The sequence below is a fragment of the Macrobrachium rosenbergii genome, chromosome 50 (genome assembly GCF_040412425.1).
Source record: "Macrobrachium rosenbergii isolate ZJJX-2024 chromosome 50, ASM4041242v1, whole genome shotgun sequence".
Classification (NCBI taxonomy): domain Eukaryota; kingdom Metazoa; phylum Arthropoda; class Malacostraca; order Decapoda; family Palaemonidae; genus Macrobrachium; species Macrobrachium rosenbergii.
Genome location: NC_089790.1, coordinates 3005010 through 3031721, shown reverse-complemented (window position 1 = coordinate 3031721; position 26712 = coordinate 3005010). Strand labels below are relative to the sequence as shown.

The following is a 26712-nucleotide window of genomic DNA, read 5'->3' as shown; positions in this document are numbered from 1 at the left end:
AACTCTGTGTGCCGTTTTGGGTCGTATGTTACAGAGTAAGTTATATCATAATTATTCGTGAGTTATTCTAAACTGGACAAGCCTTGAGAATGGTTAATTATCTTTTGAATTTAATCAGCTGTTGTTCTTTTTAATGTTTTTCCTGTTCAGGTCGCCTTATTAATGTTAAAAAAAGAAAAATAATTGATAATAGTAACTGCCTTGAGTAGGGTTGGAATTTCATTTCCCAAATTGTTGGTTGCTGTGGGACTTTTTAAAGACGTTAGTAATTCAGTATTTATAATTGTTAAAGCTATGCTTTCTTTCTGTCATTGTTCTCCTCAGAGTGGGATACGCCGTTTTGATTAGTTTTCGCAATCTGCAAAGCGGTTTGCAAGTGCACGTTCTGCGAAATGTTTCCGGAGTGAACTGATGACCTCAAATATTCGTGTCACCCAGAGCATAAATAACTTCGGCGTGAATTATTGTTATTCGTTTTTTTAATGGGTTGAGTAATTATTTAGGAGTCTAAGATACGTTTCAGGAATTCGTCAGGCTGGCAGATATTTACAGAGGTAATAGACAAATAGATATTCTTGCTTGCAAACGCAATTTCAAATGCATAAACATGATGTTTACATCCTACATTTGTGCTTGATCACTTGGTAGGTAAATAGATGGATATTCTTGATGATATACAGACTTGTGCAAGCATAAACTTTCATATACATATCCTTTATATATATATATATATATATATATATATATATATATATATATATATATATATATATATATATATATGTATCTATATATATATGTATCTATATATATATATATATATATATATATATATATATATATATATATATATATATATATATATATATATATATATATATATATATATATATATATATATATATACACCTGCGCTTGTAATTTACGTTTTTTTGTATAGCCATGTTTTCTTGCTATTGAGACCATATTGTCCGTGTTAGCGACTCTTAGATCTACAAAGAATCTTACTTTTGTCGCAGCGTTATTTTGTCAGCGATGATTCGTTTCTACGCAGTCACAAGAATAAAATGATCTGCCCTTTAAATGGTTTCATGTGAGACCAAACCAACATACTAATATATGGTGGAACATAACGAGTAAGAATCAATTAGCATAGTAGAGCTTGTCAAATAAACCCAATAAAAGCCTTTTTGCTGTGTCTTTTCTTACAAAGGGACAAGAGTTGTTAGTGGTCTTTATATTCTAGATTTCTTCATGCGCATTATAGCGAGCTATTGCGTATGATAGTGAAGGATTAACGTGGGATCAAAACTTAAGTTGTAGCGTAACGCGGTATCTCAACATTTGCTCGGCCATTTAGGCGTCACGTCGAGTTAACGCAGTCAAGGAAGATAAATCACTTGGAAATTCTCACGCAAATGTCTCGTAATAAACGCTCGAATCACACACTGAACTGCCTTGTCTAAACGACCACTGGTTTTTCCTTGTCAGTCCTTCTCGTTCAGATTCCGACCATGCACAGAAAAGTCAACAAGTCAGGAGAAGAGAAATCAGACATGACATATATATATATATATATATATATATATATATATATATATATATATATATATATATATATATATATATATATATATATATGTTAACTTTATCACATACACAATTGTTCCGTGCATTAGTAGAGTTACTAAAAGGACCTCATTCAAACTGGATGGTACGGATACTTGATAATGTGGACTGTTTGTCCAAGAGAGCTTGTAACTTTTTCTGAATAAATACCCCATTAGATACCATCCAGTTTGAATGAGGTCCTTTTAGCAATTCTAATATATATAGGCTTTATGTATTATTACCACCGGATTTAGTCTTGTAGTAGGTTTCGTTGAAAGGAACTGCAGTCTTCTTTAATGCGTTTAACAGTCAATCTGTTTTTGAAAGCCTAGATGAAGTATAAACTGTTATTTTCGAACGTCTGACTTCCTGCCGAGGAACACAGGAATTCATCTTTAGCGGTTGCCATTAGAAAGGAGTCCTTCCTGCGCCATCCAAGTGTTATGAAATTTGAAGTCTTATCGAATTGTTGTTCCTGAGGTTTTTTTTTCGTTCATCTCCATTCAATACAAATACAACCCCGTACATCATCTTTCTCTGAGGAGTTCAATAAATTGCATGCCAATTTTTATAGCCATCCTGTCGGCTGCAAAAGAAATGAGAACGTCATGGAATATTAGGCGTTTTCGGCCACGTTTATCACCTGTCCTTCTTAACGTCTGCATTGTTCAGTCCTCAACAATTAAAGCCTTTTTTTCCCCTATGATTTCCTTCTTTCGGTGTCTTTGTTTTCTCAGTCCAGTCTTGTGTGTGTTTTCACACTGAAAGCCTTGCCTTTCTCTATGACGCCTCATTGGCTGACGATTCCATAATGTGTAAATATTGTGTATTTTTCACACTGAAAGCCTTGTCATTCTCTATGACACCTCATTGGCTGACGATTCCATAATGTGTAAATATTGTATATTTTTCACACTGAAAGCCTTGTCATTCTCTATGACACCTGATTGGCTGACGATTCCATAATGTGTAAATATTGTATATTTTAACATTGAAAGCCTTGTCATTCTCTATGACGCCTCATTGGCTGACGATTCCATAATGTGTAAATATTGTATATTTTTGACATTGAAAGCCTTGTCTTTCTATAATTCACCTCATTGGCTGACGATTCCATAACGTGTAAATATTATATAATTAAAAGATCTATGAAAGTCAGATGTGTATTTGGGTATGTACAAATAATATATGAATAGTTTCGTGATTTTGCCGAGCCTTGTCGGTAAATGTAATGAGTACCTGGGATAATTACGATAGGATACGTGGTATTATTTGACCTTTCAGTCTCGTTTTATCTTATCAGGGCTGACATTTCCCGTGGTTTTAGTAATGAATACATTCCCGGAACAAGCTCAGAGGATGTTTATCATTTCATTAACTCGGGTTCTGGTCTACTGCTGGGAAGTTTACGCGTATCAGACACGACGAGAATCTAATCGTCTTTGCAGTCATGTTTGTAAGTCATGTTTGTTCTTCGTTGTACGAATTGGAAAATTCGTGAGTTTTGCGTATGATCAAGTTGATTTAAGGCGCTCGTATCTTTTCCTAAATTCTTAAGATGGCTTTCTTGAATAAGAGTATAATGTGTCGTGCTTTAGCTAAGATGATTGTTTAAGCAAGGGTTAAATAAATTCGTGGGACGAGTTTGTAGAAGGATGCATTTTGAAAATATCTTCCACACTTTTCGAGACTTTGTTGCAAATGGGCAGATCGTGGTCATAACAGTAAGTTATTGTAATTTAGAAATAATAATAATAATAATAATAATAATAATAATAATAATAATAATAATAATTCCTTTTCATGAAAAGGAATCTGGAAAAACGAGATGCCGAAGTAGCTCCAGGACTCATGCAGAAGAGTGTGCTACTAGAAACAGCGCACATAGTGACAAAAGTGATGGACTCTAAGGCAGGATGAAACACGGAACCCCCCTCCCCCCCAACACTATAAAAACCACCCAGTCGAATAGGATGACTGATAAAAAAAAAAAAAGTTTTTTTTCAGCTCAGGGTCATATACATGGAATACACGAAGTAGAGAAAGTAACGTATACACAATCTAGGTACATGAGATAATACGAAAAAAAATGATAATCGGTGATAAATAAAGAGCACAGTAATGGGATTGTAGTTCCTTCTTGTGATGATTGTAAAAAGCGTTTGTAGTCTTGATTCAGTCAGTACCACCAGAACCTTGATGATAGAGCAAAATGTTTCCCTAAACCAAAATGAAACATTCAAGGCATTTTGATAAACCCAAGAACTTCATCAAACCCACGTCGATTGTCGTAGGATTTTCCTTTGTTTTTTCAAGGAACGGTTGTTTTTTTTTTGTATTATAAAAACAATCCTCTGGATCTGGTTGTTAAAATGACCTCCTTTGCTGTGATATGGTAAGAGAGGACTTTGTTTTTTCTTTTTTTTCTGTTTTTTTCTTTTTTTTCTGTATCACTACCACAAGGAGATTTAGAAGATGAGCCGCCCGCGACCTTATCTGTAGGTTCTTAAGAGACGTTAGAGCTTTTAATAGACACCATCGCCTTCAAATACCAACCAGGACACTCCCACTCCCACCCCCCCCCCAACCTGCCATACTTTTAAGAAGCTCCTTACCACTGATAATAAGAGTAGATTTGTACAACTTTTTTTTCTTTGTGTATTATACATATATATATATACACACACATATATATATATTTTATATATATAATCGCGCGTGTGTAGGTGTACTTGTACATGTATGTGTATGTTTATTGTGTAGAGGATGAGCGAACACGTGCATGCAAGAGAGAGAGAGAGAGAGAGAGAGAGAGAGGGGGGGGGGTTGGAATTTATTCTTGCAGCCCGTGTGTGTGTGTGTGCTTGATATTGAAGAAAGGGGGTATTGAGAAGGGGGTAGAAGGGATCGGGTGCATGAGGCAAAGGCCCACCCCTCCTCCTCCTCCTCCTCCTCCTCCTCCTCCTCCTCCTTATCGAGGTAATCGGTGATAAGATGCTCTCCGCGGCTGGTGAACATTCGGGGACACAATGGATCTTAAGATAAACCACGCCACAAGAGCCGATCCGTTCCTCGAGGGTGTCCTCGAGTTCTTGCCGAGGAAAGGGCTTTTTTCTCCTGCTGCGGTGAGGAGGAGGAGGAGGAGGAGGGAAAGGAGGAAGGAAGAGGAGGAGTCTCAAAGAGGGCGAGCTGATACCTCTTAATCTCGTGTTATCTCCTGATTGGGGATTAATTGCGGAGGCGTTTGCGTGTGCTTGCTTCCGTGCAAAACGCAGCCCCCCTCCCCCCCTCTGATGGGGAAAGGGGGTGGTGGGGGTTGGGGTTGCAACTTACTCGGTTCCTTCTTCCTGTATCGTTTCTCTAACCAGTAAATTGTATGTAGTCACAGTTATGATAAACGAAGTATAGAAGTAGCTTGTTTAATTCCGGACTGATAAAAATGCCTAAGGGGTTGCAATGGCGTGTTAGCAGTGAGTAACAATTATATATATATATACAGTATATATATTTATTATACCCAAAGAATAATAAGATTACTTGTAGCAATTGCAACGTCATAACCCCCACCCCCCCCCTTTCTCTGGCTCATCGTTCCGTTTTGATCACATCGATTGATTGCGTACTCAGCACTGATTTCGTGATTATAGATTTTTATGCAGAAATTCCTCCGGTAAAATGTAACTAATTTCGATGCGGGCCCTCAGTACATATACCGCAGCGGTTCGCGGTTTCTCCCAGTGACCACTTGTTACTACTGAACTGCTTTCTGTGCGAGAAGTTCAGGCGATAGGGGGTGGTCCCATCCTCGGCTCTTTGATTTTATGTGGATTTGAAGAGTATCCACTTTGAGGCTTCAGAATAATATATATATGTGTGTATATATACACACATATATACATATACATATGTATTATATATATATATATATATATGTGTTTTGCACATATATATACACATATACATATGTATTAGCTTTTTGCCATGCACCTTAACCCTATACAGGTTAAAGGTTTTTAGCTTAGCGTATAAAATTTTAGTGTAAATATGCTGTTGTTAAGGATTTTCCACATTAAATTTCTCCTGTGTATACATGTATAGCTTAACTGTATGTTCTCATATTGATTTGTGTATATGTATATGTATATATATATATATATATATATATATATATATATATATATATATATATATATATATATATATATATATATATATATATATATATATATATATATATATATATATATATGTATGATAATATATATATATATGTATATATATATATATATATATATATATATATATATATATATATATATATATACATACATATATACATACATACATACATACATACATACATACATACATACATACATACATACATACATACATACACACACAAGGGAAGAGAACACTGAAAAATTTAAGCAGTTAGTAGGAAGCGTTTGTGTTTGTGGCTGTAGGGGCGGGGGGAAGAAGAAGGAAGAAAAACAGGAAGCGGTGGGATGAGTAAATGAGAGGTTCAGTGAAGGGAAAAAAATCTCTCTCTCTCTCTCTCTCTCTCTCTCTCTCTCTCTCTCTCTCTCTTTCTAAACCTTTTCCTCTCTGATCCTATACACCCCCTAATTTCCGCTATAAGGTAGCATATAGGGTCTCCACATCTTCACCGGCCAATTATTTGACCTTGAAAATTTTCTTGCACGATTGGTGAAGGAATTTGTGGATGAAATTGCTCATGTGCTTAGCAATCTTTGTAATCAAACGGCTCATTTCCGTGTATCAGGGGAAATGTTGACTGGTTTTAGCCTATCCCACACAGAAAGGCGACTGTTGTCAGTCTTCCAGCTATGATAATGATTCCTTAAGTTTTGCTGTCACTGAATTACTTAAAACAATGTTCAACTCTTATTTTCTTGAACAGTTCGAATTTTACCTTCGATAGTTGATCGATTGATTTTTATCATGTCTTGATGTTAGAGCACCAGAATTTTTTTCTGAATAATTGATATGAAATTGAATTGTAAGTTTAAATATTTATTATTTGGTGTAATGGAATAATTTGATCGCTTTTCCCGCTCGAGAAAACGTCTTAATTTCATTTATATTACGAATCAAGCATATCCACCAAATTCAATAGATTTAACTTCTGGTGTGATCAGGCTTCAGTGACCTTAGTTTTTGCGACGCCAGAATAATCCCAAAATTGAATTAATCCACTGTTGTTGTACGTTTTGCCAAGAAGCTTTCATGCCTTGCTAATATTAATTCAGGTAATCTGAAATTTACTTCGTCATTGTATGCCAGAACAATAAAAATAGCCGTATGTTAATTAATTGATTGATTTATGGCTACTAAACCTGGCGGCACAACATCTAGGTTACGACGCCAGGTTTAGTAGCCATAAATCAATCAGTCAATTAACCATAAGGCTATTTTTCTGTTGCGTCACCTTTGCTTTGGTTGCTTTGGTGGCGTTGTCATTTCTTCTCTCTCTCTCTCTCTCTCTCTCTCTCTCTCTCTCTCTCTCTCTCTCTCTCTCTCTCTCTCTCTCTCTCGGTAGTGAGAAGTTTCGCCGATGACACAAGAATAAGTAGAGAAATTACTCGTGAAGATAGGGACTCGCTACATAGAGACCTAAACAAAATATATGAATGGGCAGAGGTAAATAGGATGGTATTTAACTCTGATAAATTTGAATCAATAAAGTATGGTGATAAAGAAGGAATGCTGTATGCATACAGAGGACCTAATAACGAGACAGTCACAAATAAGGAAGCAGTTAAAGACCTTAGTGTGATTTTGAATAGGAATATGTTATGCAATGATCAAATAGCAATACTATTGGCAAAATGCAAAGCAAAAATGGGAATGTTGTTCAGGCACTTCAAAACAAGAAAAGCCGAACACATGATTATGCTTTATAAAACGTATGTACGTAGTCCACTTGAATATTGCAATATAGTATGGTACCCACACAACCAAAAGGATATTGCACAAATATAGAGTGTACAAAGGTCCTTTACAGCTAGAATAGAAGAAGTTAAGGACCTTGACTACTGGGAAAGACTAAATTTCTTAAAATTATATAGTCTCGAAAGGAGAAGAGAACACTACATGATAATACAGGCATGGAAACAGATAGAAGGAATTACCGAAAACATCATGGAGCTAAAAATATCAGAAAGAGCAAGCAGAGGTAGATTAATAGTGCCCAAAACTATACCAGGAAAACTAAGGAAAGCACGCAGGACATTAATCCACTACGCACCAGCATCAATAATGCAGCGTCTATTCAGTGCGTTACCAGCTCATCTGAGGAACATATCAGGAGTGAGCGTAGATGTGTTTAAGAATAAGCTCGACAAATATCTAAGCTGCATCCCAGACAATCCAAGATTGGAAGATGCAAAATACACCGGAAGATGCATTAACAATTCTCTGGTAGACATCAGAGGTGCATCACTCTGAGGGACCTGGGGCAACCCGAACGAACTATAAGAGTAAGAGTGTAAGATTAAGAGCTCTCTCTCTCTCTCTCTCTCTCTCTCTCTCACAGTCCATTCTCTGATCGTGCAAACTATCGGTGTTTGAGTTGGAACAATACTGTTAGCTTGTGGCTACACAGGCCCAAATCGAGTTTAGAACTCGGCTTATAAGGTTTAACAGTGTCCTGTGTGACTTTGATTCTTTACTTCGCCTTTCCTTTTAATAGTTTCGTGTGTCTTATGGAAACAAACTTCCTGACGTAGGGAAAGAGAAAGAAAGTCGGAAGATGTAGACGCCAGAAAAATGGCTTCTGAGGGAAAGAGATCAGGCCGGGAGAGTTTTAAAAAAAAAAAAATTTTTTAAAGTCTATTTAAATGACATTTAGTTCAAGTTCTGTCTCGGAAAGTTTTTAACCAGTTACGAGATTCCATTTTGGAAACTTGATTTTACCACTGTTTGATCTGCAGAAGAAAAAACAAATAGAGTACATTGAACAACAAATCCTTTTGCATTAGTGATGAATATTATAAAAACATTGTGTTAATGATGAATATTATTATTATTATTATTATTATTATTATTATTATTATTATTATTATTATTATTCAGAAGACGAACCTTATTCATATGGAACAAGCCCACAGGGGCCGTCGACTTGGAATTCAAGCTTTAAAAAACATTGCATTAATGATGAATATTAAAAAAAAACATCGCATTAATGATGGCTATTAGAAAAACATTGCATTCATGAAGAATATTACAAAAGATAGGCTTCATCGCTTCATACAGAAGCCATAATAATAATATTAAAAGAGAGAAAATCGATATTCCTCTCTGTAAAACTTGCCTATTCTATCAGGTTTGATAATATTTATCAATCACGGCATTTCTCTCCGTTACATTTCAATGAGGTTGATTAGTCATGTGTGAAAAGCTCGTACATTAAATGCAATTTATTTTTTTGTTTTTGTTTTCATAGCAGCTTATTTTTTTTTTTTTCTCGTTGGGGTAAAGCAATCTCGATCACAATAACGCAACCTTCAGCCCCTCATTAGTGATATGGAAGTTAACAACCGCGGATAATACAGTAACCGATTTTGATCTGATCTGGTTCATTATGCGCGCCGTGGCGATGTTTTCGACCAACTGTTGTCGGCCTCGTCGAGTCCGAGAACAAAATTGAATTGTAAGTGTGTTTGTGTAGCTGATTAAACGCCAGGGACGCAAAGGACTGAATCCGTTGAGTGGATCTGAGAGTCGGGTGTGGGCAATTACATCCCTTTAATGCAACAAATAGCAGGAGATTCTCTGTGGACCAAAGATGAATAGTTAAGTCTGATTGTGCCGTAGTGATTGTTATTGTTGTCTTGGGTAATGACCTTGCCATACAATTATCTGTTTTCGTGTTGATTGTTAGAAGTCGAGCATAAAGGACCTCGACGCAGAAATTGATTTAGCACTGAAAGATAAAGAAGTGTTTTTTTTTTTTTTTTTGCGTCCGTATCAAACCTAACCTGGCTGTAATAAATGATGTTTGTAAAATGTAAAGATAATATACTACTTGTTTATAAAATGTAAAGGTAATATACTACTTGTTTATAAAATGTGAAGATAATATACTACTTGTTTACAAAATGGGAAGATAATATACTACTTGTTTATAAAATGTAAAGATCATATACTACTTGTTTATAAAATGTAAAGATAATATACTACTTGTTTATAAAATGTAAAGATAATATACTACTTGTTATAAAATGTAAAGATAATATACTACTTGTTTATAAAATGTAAAGATAATATACTACTTGTTTATAAAATGTAAAGATAATATACTACTTGTTTATAAAATGTGAAGATAATATACTACTTGTTTATAAAATGTAAAGATAATATACTACTTGTTTATAAAATGTGAAGATAATATACTACTTGTTTATAAAATGTAAAGATAACATACTACTTGTTTATAAAATGTAGAGATAGTATACTACTTGTTTATAAATTTGAAGATAATATACTACTTGTTTATAAAATAAAGATAATATACTACTTGTTTATAAAATTTAAAGATAATATACTACTTGTTTATAAAATGTAAAGATAATATACTACTTGTTTATAAAATGTGAAGATAATATACAGTCTTTATAAAATGTAAAGATAAACCGGTCACGGGGTCGCGGACGAAGATAATATACTAATTGTAGCATTTGCTAATCAAAGGTCAGAAATCAGTTCACGGGTTCAGTGTAGACTGAAATTCACTTCCGTGTCTGGAATAAACTGATTCTGAGCATTTTCTCTTGGAGTATTTAAGGGGTCATGAAAGGAAATGGGTCTTTATCCCGTAAATGAGGTCATGGTCTCCTGAAGCTGGAGTCGAGAGAAAGCATCATCTGAGAAGCAGAGGTCAGAGGTCAGTTCACGGGCGCTGTCGATGAAGCTTCACTCCGTGTCTGGACGAGAGCGGAGCTTTCTCACTGTGGAGTGAGAGGGAGTTCTTCCTGTGGAGTGAGAGGGAGTTCTCCCTGTGGAGTGAGAGGGGTTTCTCCCTGTGGAGTGAGAGGGTTTTCTCCCTGTGGAGTGAGAGGGGTTTCTCCCTGTGGAGTGAGAGGGGTTTCTCCCTGTGGAGTGAGAGGGGTTTCTCCCTGTGGAGTGAGAGGGGTTTCTCCCTGTGGAGTGAGAGGGTTTCTCCTGTGGTGGAGTTTCTCCTGTGGAGAGGGGTTTCTCCTGCGGAGGTGAGAGGGTTTCTCCTGTGGAGTGAGAGGGGTTTCTCCTGGGAGTCAGAGGGTTCCTCCTGTGGAGTCAGAGGGGTTTCTCCTGTGGGAGCCAGAGGGAGTTTCTCCTGTGGAGTGAGAGGGGTTTCTCCCTATGGAGTGAGAGGGGGTTTCTCCCTGTGGAGCCAGAGGGGTTTCTCCCTGTGGACTGAGAGGGGTTTCTCCTTGTGGAGTGAGAGGAGTTTCTCCTTAAAGAATCAGATTGGTTTCTCCCTGCGGAGTCAGAGGGGTTTCTCCCTGTGGAGTCAGATGAGTTTCTCCTAAAGAAAACCGATCGCTACGTTTTCTATGTGGCTGAATGTCGATCACTGTAAGGATAAAGCAGATAAATTTGATTAAGCTTCACATTAAAGCAACTTGGTAGGTGCTTAACAAAACACGACAAGAGCCAGGTATGGAGAGTGCTTTGAAACTGGTTTAACAAATTTTGTAATAGCAATTTAAAGAAAAATGAGAAACAAATTGGTTAAAATCGCATTATAGTGTCTCATTTTACAAGAGGCACTGAGGTGGTCAGAGAAAAATATTTCAGTCAGAGAGTAGAGAACTGTATCACAATACTGCAGATATATGAAAAAATTACAAAGATATGAATAAGAAAAAACTATAGAGATATAAATAAGGAAAAATCATAAAGATATAAATGAATTCGCATTATATCTTTTCTTACTCGACCGATTCAAAGTAAGAAGTAGTTAGACATTGCAGTTACCTACATTCATTAGTCAAACAAATTGACACTGACTAATAATTTTTAAAAATAGACTCCTTTAACACCCATTACATTCTCTTCTGCGAGAACAGCATCCCTATTAAGCTACAAATAGTTGATGTATTGCAGTAACTTAAGAAGTAGAAAATCATTTATTATGAACAGTGAACTTAACTTTGATAGAATACCAGGTTTTAAACTTATCCTCTGAAGTCGACGGATGCAGTAATGGCGTTGCGTAATCTTTTAACCTCTGGTTTTCCTGGTATTAGGATTCCAAATAATTCCTAGATATTCCCAGTATAAGCCGTTGATTCAAAATGCAAGTTACAAATCCCTGAAAGGCTTGCGGTTTGGATTTGCTCTTAACACAGTTAATTCATGTGTCGTTCAGTTAATATTTTCAAGGAAACTCAGGAAAATAGGGTATTTTTGCTGTGAATTAGAAATGCGTCTAGATACTGCTTTATACATTCGTATTCTGCATGATATAACTTTGTACACAGTTAATTCATTTGTTATTCAGTTAATATTTTTTTTTAGGAAACTTATGCAAAATAGGATGATTTTGATGTGAATTAGAAGTGTATCTAAATACTGCTTATATATTCGGTATGAGTTAACTTTGTATGTTCATATATTCTTGTTTTTCGTAACTTAGGTAATCAATTTGTTATTCAGGTAATGCTTCTTACTTGTTCGGCATGAGGTAACTTTGTACGTCCTTATTTTTTTTGTAGCAGCAGAGTACATTATTTTGAAATGTCACATGTGATACATTTCATAGATCACTGAAAAAATGGGGACTTGCCGAGGTAAGATGGCGACCACTTCGACGTATAGGCCTATTACAAAAGTAATGTTCACTTCATTCATATAGAGTCAAAACCAAGGATGTTTCCTCTTGATTATCAATAAGTTATTTCTCTTCATCAATTTTAGCTGGTATAGTGAGTGGTTAGTGTCGTGGCATGCCACTCGGATGTCGCGGATTCGCGTCTCCCCCAGGGCGATGAAAAATCAGTGGCCCTGTGTCATGATCAGTTACTGCTGCAGTGTGGGGTCTGAGGTGTGAGGTTGAAACCAACATACTTTTGGAAGCTTAAAGAATTTCAAGTCAATGGCTTGGTCCATGTGAGTAGGTTTCATCTACTGAAATAATAATAATAATATTGATAATAATAGTAATAATAATAATAATAATAATAATAATAATAATAATAATAATAATAATAATAGTAATAATAATAATAATAATAATAATAATAATAATAATAATTATTATTATTATTATTATTATTATTATTATTATTATTATTATTATTATATTATGAAATAACTTTCATGCAAGGCTTAGGTAGAGATTCAAATCAAAGATGTTTCTACGTGACTTTCAGGAAGTTGTTCCTCTTCGTCAACTTTTATTAATTGATTTTCACGCAAGCCTTCGCTTATAGTCGAGGTAATATTAAACTTTGTATTAGATTTTATAAGACTCAAATCTTAGATGAAAGTGATTTTATTAGACTTAAATCTGACTTAACAGGATTAAGACCTTTAAATTAACCTTAATGTTCGTCAGGTTTAAGTCTTGCAAATTAGCCTTTTTTGTTAGGTTTAAATCTTTTACAATGACTTTCATGCAAGTCTTTGATTAAAGGAAGACTAAATCAACCTTCATGTTAGTCAGATCTAAGTCCCAGGCGTCTCGGGACTGATCTTTTATTATGACGAATAAGCCCACGAAAAACCGACCCGGAAGGAGGCATCAAAAGCAGTCATGAGAATTATATTTTTTTCAAAATTGTCTCCATGATTGGTTCTCTTCAACCTCCCCCCTCCCCCCCTAAAAAAAAACACAGTACCCAGGAGGCAACACCGTTCGTCGACAAGGGCGTGATAGAGGCGATTTCCGAGGCGTCCCCACCACGATCCAGGGGGTCCCGTGAGACGCCATGCGCGGCTTCAGCTCTGACTGACGACGAAACCCGCAAATTGGTGGAGGTGGGAATTTGCCTGCGTCAGGAAAATCCTTCCACGAGAGCTATCAAGTCCAGCTGACTATCACTAATTTTCCCTCGTCTTTTGTTGCACATTTCTTCAGATCGGTAATCTTTGTGTTTTTTTTTGTGTGTGTGTTTTATCCTTTTGACCCCTTTTTTGGGGGCGGGGGAGATTTTCGTAATTTTCATTACTCCGTTATTCTGTTGCGTCGTTAGATTTCTAGTCGGTTGTTTTGAAGCAAAAGGAGTTGTTTTATCTGTGATTCATCGCTATATCGTGATCGGAAATAATGAGTAAAAAGCCACAATGATATAAATGACTGTAATTTTCCTTTTTGTATTTTGGAAAAATACAGTATTATTGTGGGGTTTTGCTCATAAGTTATTTTATATTTAAAAGTTTTGCAGCTTCAGATTAAGCAGATTTTAGAGTTAGTGTACATTTTATTTTTGATAGATGTCAGTATTACATATTCAGTATTACGTATATTTATAGCTATTGTTCTCCGATTTTGATTACACACACACACACACACACACACACACACACACACACACACACACACACACCGATCGGATGGCAAGTCACACAATCCAAGGGTAACGTGTAAAAAATCGTCAGAATTACTGGTGTTTCCATACATAGCCATTTTTTTTTAAACAACGATCTCAGTTGCCGACTGGTGAAAATTCTGAAAGTTTGTGTATGTATGCGTGTATGTACGTGTTAGTTCATCCATTGACCTTACATTAGAAGGTTTTCAAGTGCACGCTCCTTTACAAAATCGGTAGAACATTACAAATAAAATGTAATACTGAAATCTAATATAATATATATATATATATATATATATATATATATATATATATATATATATATATATATATATATATATATATATATATATATATATATATATATATATATATATATGTAATTGTAATAGCCACAATGCCCCTTCACTTCTCGAATTCTCCCCGCTTTTTTGGATACGCTTGTCATTACAAAGCCTTAAGATCCCAGTGCAAGGAATATGAAGAAATTACGATGTCCGGCAGCGGGGAACGAACCCGGGTCCCCTAATCAGAACGAGGTCCCATTGTCGACCTGACCACGGGAAGTATAAAAGTCTACATGTGTGTGTGTGTTTGTGGGTATACACATACACCAACATTAAGGTCTTGCCAACTTACAGAGGATCGCCCCAGTTCTGCTCGATAACCGGTTAGCAATCCAGTCGAATATAAAATCACTGTCTGCCTTAGGCCTGTGACGTTCCTCACTGGACGGGTGGGTATCGTTCTCAGCTAGCACTCTGCTGGCCCCGCGTTCGATTCTCCTACCGGACAATGAAGAATGAGAGGAATTTACTTCTGGTGATAGAAATTCATTTCTCGATAATGTGGTTCGGATTCCACAATAAACTGTAGCTCCCGTTGTTAGGTAACCAATTGGTTCTTAGCCACGTAAAATAAATCTGATCCTTCTGGCCAGCCGTAGGAGAGCTGTTAATCAGCTCAGTGGTCTGGTTAAACTAAGGTATACTTAATTTAAGCCTGTGAAAAGCTGGTAATAGCGAGTACTGCCAGACAGCACAGGAAGGGCACATTGGTTCTCGCGAACGAATCGTTAGGAAACACTGGTGTTTGGTGTTAATTAGAAATGCATAGCAAGAGAAGGGAAGCAGAGTACCCCAGCGCATTAGTCAGAGGACTGTATGGGAAAGAATGAGTACAGCAGGAAAGAGAGCAGCTAGGGGTAAGGGGATATGTTTCAGGGTTGGCAAAGAATGCGAGTTAATGAGAGTTTCTGAGACGGGGCGAAGCTGTACTTGGGTGGTTTTGAGAACAAGAGAAATGGCAGGGGAGAAGAAAATATGGCGTGCTTGGTAAGTCTGGAGTTCTTGGAGATCAGCCCTTACCAATTGTTTTAAATTATTTCAGAATTTATCTTACGGTATATCGGGCACTAGTGCTTCCATCATTAGAGAATATAGTTTATAAAATTGCAGAGTTACGCTTGCAAAACTTGCAACGCTTGTGAAATGCCTGTCGTATGGTGGGGAAATTCAAATTTCTTGTTGATTTAGTAACTGTCAGATAGAATGATTGAGGTGCTAACTAAGAATTTTGGCTTTTTTTTTTACAAAAGAAATGTAGCAACGTTATGTCAAAACTGGCTGCGTAAACCGTTGTTTTATTTTCTCAAGCCACCTTTGAAGGTCGTAGTAAAATTTCCAGCATTGTCATCAGTCTTCATAACTTTATCATGACTTTTATTTTGAATTCTATTTCAAACCACCAGTATCCTAACTGTCTGTCATTTCTTGAGCTTTCATTTCAGCGCTGATTGCCCCCGACCCCCTTCCCCTAGGCCCTAGTGGATGAATTTGGGCCAAAAGTATCATACATTTTTCCATTCATCCATCCATCCATCAACCACTCTTTCAACCAATGGGCCAAAAGTACCATCCATTTTTCCATTCATCCATCCATCCATCAACCATTCTATTTAACCAATGGGCCATAAGTACCATCCATTTTTTTCATCATTTTCTATCCATCCATCCATTTTTCCATCCATCCATCAACCATTCTATTCAACCAATGGGCCATAAATACCATCCATTTTTCCATTTATCCATCCATCCATCAACCATTCTATTTAACCAATGGGCCATAAATACCATCCATTTTTCCATTTATCCATCCATCCATCAACCACTCTATTCAACCAGTGGATGTAAATGATGAGTTCAAAGGTAACCTATATGTGGAAAATAGACGCAACCACTGACGTGTGGCCTGGCTGTAAGACTGTGACCTTTGCTCACCCTTCAGGGTCAAACACGACCAAGTTCAAAGATAATTAATCCACGACTCGACGTCAGCGGGATTTCTTTATCCTGCTGCGAAGGCGCCGTCCCCATACGGCTAATTTGGAACGCCCTATTGTTAGAATTCCGTGCAACGTGACACCGTGTGCCTGCTTGCTTGCTTGCTTGAGCCCCCCGCGCCACAGTTCGGCTCCCCATACATATAATATCCCCGGATTCATTATTCATTATTCCAGGGAAGGGGCGCCGTGTCGCCTGAATTATACACGAGGCCACATGCTCATCAGTCATGTCCGCGAAATGTTTCTACGGCCTCGGGGGCATGTCACGGGAATCCGACGAGAACCGGATCGTCAGGAGACTTCCGCCGAATCTCCGCACAACGTCGTCGTGACGTCAGAGGCGACGCATGGCGCAGTTATCGCCGCTGCAAGAGCGAACGGGCGATGGCGGTGATGTGGAGCGTACAGTAGGTCTTGGTACTCCGGGAGTAGCTGCTGGAGGTCGTTTGGGTAGTGATGAGGCGATTTCTCTCTCTCTCTCTCTCTCTCTTCCAGAAGCTGGTGCTTCCATATCTCCATCTACTGTCAGGTCTCTCTCTCTCTCTCTCTCTCTCTCTCTCTCTCTCTCTCTCTCTCTCTCTCTCTCTCTCTCTCTTTCCAGAAGCTGGTGCTTCCTTATCTCCATCTACTGTCAGCCTCTCTCTCTCTCTCTCTCTCTCTCTCTCTCTCTCTCTCTCTTCAAGAAGCTGGAGCTTCCATATCCCCATCTACTGTCAGCCGTCTCTCTCTCTCTCTCTCTCTCTCTCTCTCTCTCTCTCTCTCTCTCTCTCTTCAGAAGCTGTTGCTTCCATGTTTCCAGGTACTATCAGCTGTTAGACTGGATCTCTCTCTCTCTCTCTCTCTCTCTCTCTCTCTCTCTCTCTCTCTCTCATATCTGTCTGGGACAACTGAGGTCGATTAGCGTCATCTCCTTAAATAAATGAAGGAAACTGACTACGCGGATGCTTGCTGCTTGCTTCGTAGTACGTTCACCTGTTAGCATAACGGAGCGGGACTCGTCTCGAACGCGTTCAGTTCCACGCATGGAAAACCGAGAGAAAGAGAGACAACACGTTTTCTAAATAGGAGTCTTCGTCTCACGAGTACTTAAAATCGTATGCTGGACTCTTGCGTGACTTCATCTAACACGTATATACATATACGTACAAACTTACATGTATACACACACATACGTGAAGTACGTGTATATATTTGTATTTCCATGTTGTGTTGTGTATTTGATAGTCACAGTTACGATCAAGAAACTCTTAAATACCCCCTTTTTCCATTTTCAAGAATCCCAACACGAGCTGAAGAAATGGGCAGGCTTACGTCACCGTTTTAGCAATGCTCTTACAAAACACCCTTACAATTTCATCTGGGCGGCTGTTTCCCAAGGTGACAAATGTTCTACCTTATCCAAGGCTTCTTTCCATGACAGCGCGGTGTTCCTTCTACCTCCGGTCTCCATTTGCCCCTCAGTTACATTTTGTCCTTTGAAAATATCACATTCCAGTGACGTCTTGCGAACCTGAGATGCTGCGTGGCCGCCGGCATTAGCTCTAAGTGGTGGCTACTTGTCATGGCTACTCTCTTTTACTATTCCTTTTCTCTTGCTTCCTTTTTCCAGTCACTAGAACTCTCGCTTTACTTTCGTCTATTCTCTGTCCTTTCCTTTCCATTCCGCTCTTTCGTCTTTTGAGATTTCCGTAATATTTTACTGCGATTCTGCTGGCAACAGTCCCTCGTCTGCATATCAACTCTCAGGGACCTGCCTTTACGTGAAATTTTTATTTTGACATATTTTTGAATGACTTTGTTCGATATGATTGATTGATTGATTGATTAATTGTGGGTTATCTGGCGTCACAATGTTTGATATGAGAGTGTGCTGGCTAGTACTTGATTAATATCTAGTGTTAAAAATTGACAAGCCTGCCTGAGATGGAAGAACGCCTAGTAAAGGGAACTGCTCCCAAAATGGTAGAAGGACCCTTTCATCCCATACCGGTAGAATAACCGTAGCATACTGCGCCAATTGAATAAATATATATATATATATATATATATATATATATATATATATACACATCGATAGATAGATAGGTAGACTGATAGATAACTATTGTTTTTACGCAGTGTACTACAGTTGATCCATTGGGGTCGGATATAGGGGTTATCCTACCATTTTGGGAGCATTTCCCTTTAGCGGGCGATATTCCACCTTAGACTTGTGCACACACACACACACACACACACACACACACACACACACACACACACATATGTAAGCCCAATACATACACACATACATGTGTACATACAGACATACATTTATACCTATACCACACACGTTGGTAGGAAGCCAGTTCCACAATTTATCCGAAAAGTAATATAGGACGTGTGATATCTTGATTCTTAAATCGGGACGCCACAACAGAGTATGGATGCTAATCAGCGCATCTCTCCTTTCGATGAAATTTCACCCGTGTTTTGCCAGTCCGTCTTGATGGATTTTCTTTATTTTTGAAGATCTTTACTGTATGCTATATTCATGCTATATGTACGTAGGATGTAAACAAGTTAGTTTCAGAATTTGTGATAATTTGATGTACTTTCATTACTTTATATTTTAAGTATTTATTGTTTTTATATTTTGTTTACCTCGTTTCCTTTGTATTTTGTTTGCGGACGTCATTATCTAACAATATTACCAAAAATACAAATTGAAATACTCCTTCATTACTTTATATTTAATGTTTATATTCCACGACAATATGGCGGACTCTAGTTTCTCTCTCTCTCTCTTAGAGGGATATGTATGAACCCTTATTCCAGCTTCAAGAACCGCATCATATCTTGCTCTCGGGCGTATAATGCCATTATGACATTATAGAATTGTAATTCGTTAGTGAACCCGTACTAACCAGAGAGGGCAAAATCTCCTTAATGTAATTCGTCGTCTTGAAAAATTCTTATTGGCTCTTGTTAATTCCAAAAATATGCTGTGTCAAATATTCTGGCCTGCCAGGTCTCCGGAAGAAGTTCTTCCCGAAGTTCTTCCGGATCCTCGGAAGAAGAAGAAGAAGAAGAAGAAGAAGAAGAAGAAGAAGAAGAAGAAGAAGAAGAAGACAGTGGTCAGTTAAAGGTGAGGGGAAGGTAAAGGCAAGTTTGCTGTTATAGCGTGTGATCGTTGTTGAAGGTCCTCCTCCTCCTCCTCCTCCTCCTCCTCCTCCTCCTCCTCCTCCTCCTCCTCCTCCTCTTCATCTTCGCAGGGTTATATAACCCACAACGATGTTCTTGGCCATTGTTAAGCTTGTCAGGTGTGGCCATCCAAGGGCTGATTAATGCCCCCCCTTCTCTCTCTCTCTCTCAGAGGTCCATATGTTGGTGATCGATGGCAACTGTGGGTGTGGGAGGATCCTTTGGGATTATATCTGGTTAACAACGAGTTCCCCTTTCGAGGTTTAGGATCCATAGGATCCATACCCTCTGATGTATATATATATAGGTTCAATTTTGATAAATTGAACGCACTCTCAAGGGTAATTTGGAATCATATTAGACTTGGCACCGGGATGAAATCGTAGGGTGCTTAATGGAAATTCAGAAAATTATTTTGGTAGCTAAGAGCTGTTTATGGGTATATATTCCCTTCTCGTAGTAACTTGTGTCTGTTGTGTTATGAAATATGTTTGCATTCCGCAATATTCGCTCTTTCTAATGTTTTACAGTCGATTGTGTGTGTAAAGATCTCGATATGAAACGTGCTTTCAAGCACGGCATTTACCACTCACTCGAATTTTTGAACGAAGCAGTGGAAATGATTAATTTTTTCTTAAAAATTCCTGTTAATTTTTTGTTTTATTCTTTATTGCGAGTTTGTAGAACTAGTGTGTAAACGGCATATAAATAATCAGTGGTATCTTTGATACTTATCCTGAAAGTAGTGCTTTTGGGTTTCACAATCTTAGTTTAATAATGATGCTGCTTCTGATGCAAAACATATCGAAATTATTGCAGTTGAGGTATTTCATTTTATCTGTCCCTCTCTCTTTCTCATTATAAAATTGGGCATGGGACTTTGTAAACGCAGCAGCTAGCTTGAATCCTGTATGAAAGTTACCTGTTCCAAAATTGTGGAAAGATTAATACAAAAGTTTTTGAAAGACCAGGTGGATAACAGACTTCAGGATTGTGTGCCCCAATTTTAACACACTTTTTCAGTTATCCTTTTAGCTTTAACTTTTAACAGCTGTGCCTTGCCTAGACATCCGTAGATTACTTATTCACAGACCTTAAAAGCTAAGATTTATCAGTGGGAATTCGACGCAGAGTACAGAAATGTAACGAGAAAGGACCCTAAGTAGAAGCTATGCGCCTTGAAATTAGACATCAGATCTCTCAAGCAGCGAGTTTTTCTTTCCTTTTTTCCTCATATAATTTTTTCCTCATTTATATAATTTTTTCCTCATTTCTTTCCTTTATCCCTCATTTCTTTCTATTCCCGAATCCGAAATTTCTGTCCTTTTTTTTTACTTCATTTCTATAATTTTTTCCTCATTTCTTTCCTATTTTTCCTCATTTATTTCCTGTGTTTCCTCATTTCTCTCCTGTTTTTCCTCATTTGTTTCCTATTTCCCTCATTTATTTCCTATGTTTCCTCATTTCTCTCCTATTTTTTCTCCTTTCTCTCCTACTTTTCCTCATTTATTTCCTATTTCCTCATTTCTCTCCTATTTTTCCTCATTTCTTTCCTATTTTTCGTCCTTTCTCTCCTATTCTTCCTCATTTCTTTCCATTCCAGCCCCCGAAAATCAATGACGGGAGGCCACCGGGCGTTGAATCCATCCCCATACACCTGCCCAATAATATTCCATTGCTTTACGTCCTGTCCTCAAAACATATAAATCCATCTTTACGAGGCTGCCGCCTGCTCCCTCCGGAGCGCTTTCACGGCGGCGGCGGCGGCTAAGAAGCCGTCGTTTGCCATCTTTCTTTCCTTATGCCCTGCTTGCAAGGGCGGCGTCTTCACTCATCAGTTTCTCTCTTGTTTTTCCATGGGGAGAAAATCCAATGGGTCTCTCGATTTACCTTTTGTTTGTGTCTGCTTGCTTGTGCGCGCGCGGTGTTTATGTGGCTGTTTGTGTGGTGTTTGTCGAGGGAGGACGTTGCTGACGAGATCGGGACGGTTCGTCCGGGGGGCGTTCTGTCTGTCTGTCTGTCTCTCTCTGAAATCCAGTGCGCTTCTGTTGGCCTAAGCAGTGAATTTATGCACCTAGTTGTTGTGGATCGCTGTGGATCGTCTCTCTCTCTCTCTCTCTCTCTCTCTCTCTCTCTCTCTCTCTCTCTCTCTCTCTCTCTAAAATCCAGTGTGCTTCTGTTGGCCCAAGCAGCTCATTAATGTACTTAGTTGTTGATGACCTTTGTGGGTCGCAGCTAGGATGGAGAGACAAGTGTTCTCTCTCTCTCTCTCTCTAAAATCCTATGTGCTTCTGTTGGCCCAAGTTGTTGCAGCGCATTAATGTACTTACTTGTTGATGACCTTTGTGGGTCGCTCTCTCTCTCTCTCTCTCTCTCTCTCTAAAATCCAGGATGGAGAGTGAATGTATGTCCCTAGTTGTTGCCGACCGCTCTCTCTCTCTCTCTCTCTCTCTCTCTCTAAAATCCAGTGTGCTTCTGTTGAACTAAGTAGTGAATTTATGTCCCTAGCTGTTGACGATCATTGTGGGTCGCAGCTAGGATGGGGAGAGAAGAGTGTTCAATGCTGTGCCAAAACTCTCTCTCTCTCTCTCTCTCTCTCTCTCTCTCTCTCTCTCTCTCTCTCTCTCTCTCTCTGGCATCTGACAAACCACAACTGCACCTATTTAACGATCAATAATTGTCAGTATGTAACCTTGGCTTGTTTATGAACAGATTAACCGTCTTGAACTCGTTTGTTCGTTTCCTCTGTATCTAATAGACTTCTCTCGTGATGAATGAAACCAGTTCATTAGTTCGTGGTAAACTCCTCCTGAGATTTATGACGCTCATTTTCCTTGATAATAATCCCCAGGATTATCTCCTGTAATCCCAGACTACTAGGATTCTTCGTGCTTAAAGGTAGAATATGGTTGTGTTTTCGGTGCTGAATCAGTTTGCTGTACTGCTTAGTGCACTTTGAAATGGTTCCCTCTTCGAGTGACGTCCATGATCACCAAGAAATTATCTCCAGTGTAGGGAATACTTATCGTTCTTCGCAGCGTCCGTTTGGCCCGTAGCCGCAACCCTTTCATTCCTTTTTTACCGTACCTCCGTTCATATTCTCTTTCTTCCATCTTACTTTCCACCTTTAACAGTTGCTTTATAGTGCAACTGCGAGGTTTTCCTCCTGTTACACCTTTCAGACCTTCTTACTGTTAATTTCCTTTACAGCGATGAATAACTTCGTAGGTCCCAGCGCTTGGTCTCAGGCCTAAAATCTGTATTCTGTTTTCTAATCCAATAAATTATCTCAGTTTTTAGTGGTGGTTGTTACTGTATTGGTTGTGGTTAGAATGACCACTGGATTGGGTTCATAGTGATCACACCCACTGCCATTCCTATCCTACAGTACAGTGTCGAGTGATCTCGCTCCAGTTTTTAGTTAACTCGTCCCATTCCAAGTGATCTCACGCGACTTTTCTTTCCGCCTTCAATGGACGATTTATTATCGAAGATCATTAGTGTGTATTCTGTGAATAAACCTAATTATTCCCAATTCATAGGTGTACAATGGCATGTTAATCAGCTCAGTGGTCTGGTAAAACTAAGGTATACTGATGCTCACATATCCAAAAACTTGCTGATCAGAGACGTTTGCTGTCGCTGGGATCTGGCATATTGATGGCAACGACAGACAGTTGTAAAAACGACTCGACTTTATTATCGATCCAAAATTAGTAATTTTAGATTGAAAGCTTGAAACTGTCCTCACAGAACTGAATGCATATTATGTACGTGTGCTGCTTATATACGTGTGTAGGGAACAAGGAAGCTGAACTTGAAATGGCAGGAGTGTGTGAAGAAGAATATGGTCTGTAGTATAATTTTGTGTTTGAGCAATATTTTTGCAATATATATATTTGTATATATAAATTTCTGGCTCACGTCAGGATCGAACCCAGGTCTTTCACTTGAAAGGCAAGGGCGCTGCCCACTAGGCCATACAAGTCAACAGAAGTTGGAACCTGACGTCACTACAGAAAGGATAATTCGAATGAAATGCTGTCAATTGGGTCATTGCTGAGTCGGGAAGTTGGGGAAAACACGCTGGTATGCAAGTAGTTAGCTTGCCCAGGTAATTCCTTGGGTGCAGTGGCGCTCAGGTTCCAACTTCTTTTATAACTTGTATGGCCTAGTGGGCAGCGCCCTTGCCTTCCAATTGAAAGACCTGGGTTCGATCCTGATGTGAGTCAGAAATTTATTTCTGTTCCACACGTGATTGTGTGTTGAGTGTTGATTATGTGTGTGTGTATATATGTATATATATATATATATATATATATATATATATATATATATATATATATATATATATATATATATATATATATATATATATATGTACATTTATTTATTAGTTTCTAAACGCCTTCTTGCATCTTTTGAAATCAGATTTGCAAAAATATTTTTTCCCTTTCATTTATTATTCAGAGACAGGTAATCGTACGGCACGTTGCAATTTTTCATTACTTCACTATACGACCCATTAAGTCCCACTCCAACTTTGCCTTAAACCACTATCTATTCACACATTCTCCCTAACTCCACGATTACCTAAAGTGCACATTTTACGACCAGTGCAGATGGGGAACCATATTAATATAAATATCACGGTATAAAAAACTTTTCCGGAGGATTATCTGAAATAGTTTCGCAGTTCCTTTGGGGGCAGTATTATGGTTCAGAGTCATCGATTTACTGCTTATTCTGTTCCTGGGTGGTCAGGTGAAAAGTATTTTACGAGTCATCGAGGATGAAACTTACCTTGAATTTCGTGCGGTTAGAGAGAGAGAGAGAGAGAGAGAGAGAGAGAGAGAGAGAGAGAGAGAGAGAGAGAGAGAGAGAGAGAGAGAGAGAGAGGGGTGTTTGTTTGGCTGTCGAATACAGTATATCAGAAAACAAAAAATCTAATGTAGAATAATTCAGGGAAAAAATCTGTGGAAAAAAGATAATTAAGGTTCCCTTGGCTAATAACAAAAGGATTATTGAGGTATTATAAAGGTGTAAAGAGAGAGAGAGAGAGAGAGAGAGAGAGAGAGAGAGAGAGAGAGAGAGAGAGAGAGAGAGAGATAGTGGATGTTAGTGGATGTTTTAGTTGGCAGTCAGATGTCAGAGGGATAATTTTTTCATTAATAAAAATCAAATAGAAGAATTCAGGCCCTGTTACGAGGAAAAGTCATCAATGGAAAAACAACTAAGATTCCCATGGCTAATAACAAGAGCGATTTTAAAGTTTTCATAAAGGTGTAATAAGCACGTGAGAAAGAAACCTTCTTTGGAATTAGTAGAACTGGAAGAACTGGAATGTGAAAAGGAGTTAAAATTATATTTAATATGCTTGGAACCAATGTACCAGAAATGGAAATAAACTCGGGGCCGGGTTAATTTTTATCCCTGAATATTTGAACGTTCCGCGGATTATATTACTTAATCCATTTAGCTTAGTGGAGAGATTGTAGAAATATGGTACCAGTGGAGCCAATGGGGTTGTGTCTAGCATCGAAAGCTTAGGATCAGCTTCTTCGTTGCCCATTTCTCTTAGTCATACAGAAAATTAAGTTCCTCATTGGACGGGTCGATATCGTACTCGGCTAGCACTCTGCTGGCCCCGCGTTCGATTCTCCTACCGGCCAATGAAGAATTAGGGGAATTTATTTCTGGTGATAGAAATTCATTTCTCGGTATAATGTGGTTAGGATTCCACAATAAGCTGTAGGTCCCGTTGCTAGGTAACCAGTTAGTTCTTAGCCACGTAAAATAAGTCTAATCCTTCTGGCCAGCCCTAGGAGAGCTGTTAATCAGCTTAGTGGTCTGGTCAAACTAAGGTATACTTAACTTCTTCATACAGAAATTTAAAATGTTGATAATGCTACTTATGTTTGCAGTTTTCTCCTTTTGCCTCTTCTTCAATTATCCTATCAAGACTTTGAAATATAAACCCTTTTCCTGATTATTGTGATGAATATTTGTCCGAATCCGCACGATTATATTTGCTTATATTCGTAGAATTTTTGTCTCGTAAATATCATGCCGAAAAAACAGTATTGTATACTTGCCAGTTAGTTTTACATTTTAGCCCACTTGCCATAAATATTAAAAATATGGATATCCATTCCTACATTTTGTAATGATGAAATATCACTCATTTTGTTGACTGACTAGAATCGTGCATATAAGGAAATTTCTAAGCCAAGAAATCTTACACGTACTGTTTAAGTTCGCTTGTTAAGTCTTTTTTTGACTTTGTGGCATATCTAGCGTGAGGTGGCGATAATTTTGTGTTCGGCATCAAATGGTTTCTTGTACTTCCTAGAGCAATTGTGGTTATATTAATCGATATATTGGATATTAATATTGTAGTATATATTGATGTATTTATTTTCAGCTTGTTTCTGTACGGTCGAATTTTCTTAATAACCTCTTCACATGTTGCTTCAAATCACGTGTGTTTTTCTTGCCAGTAATGATTACCAGGACTGTAACTCATAGATCTCTCTCTCTCTCTCTCTCTCTCTCTCTCTCTCTCTCTCTCTCTCTCTCTCTCGTACTTTACATTCCACTTAATTGGGTTCTAAGGAGCTTCTCTTTACACATATTTCAAAGGAGCTCCGTTCATTTAGTTTTATTCCCCCTTAAAGCAATCAAACAATACCGGAGTCTCACAAACAATGGATTCATCCGTTTCATTCCATTAAGAGAAGTTTTCTAAGGCAGTGCGTTGGTTTTCTTTGAAGAGAATGTTTTGTAGGTTTTTGTAGTTTCTGTAGTCCACGTAGGGCTTCTTTCTGTAGGGAATTTTAGTCCCTTTAATCTTAGGATTTGAAGATTAGATTGTGTGTTTTTGCTTTGGTTTTGTAATACAGTTTTGGTCTAAGTAGATTAAGTCTTGTGCTGTTGAAGAAGGAAAAGGAAAATACGTTTATACTTAAAAGTAAAGTCTTATTGTGTTATTAATTTCACCATTTTTTTCTTGTCCACATTATGCATTGCGTAGTC

At 38.0% G+C, this 26712-nt stretch overlaps 1 protein-coding gene across 1 annotated transcript in view; it reads left to right on the top strand.

Moving 5' to 3' along the window:
* LOC136832902 (glutamic acid-rich protein-like) overlaps positions 1 to 26712 on the top strand; it is a 39858-nt gene that overhangs the window by 6394 nt on the left and 6752 nt on the right. Inside the window, exon 2 of the mRNA XM_067094558.1 lies at positions 19505 to 19621. Coding sequence (XP_066950659.1) covers positions 19505 to 19621 — 117 coding nt within the window. The remainder of the gene's footprint in view (positions 1 to 19504; positions 19622 to 26712) is intronic.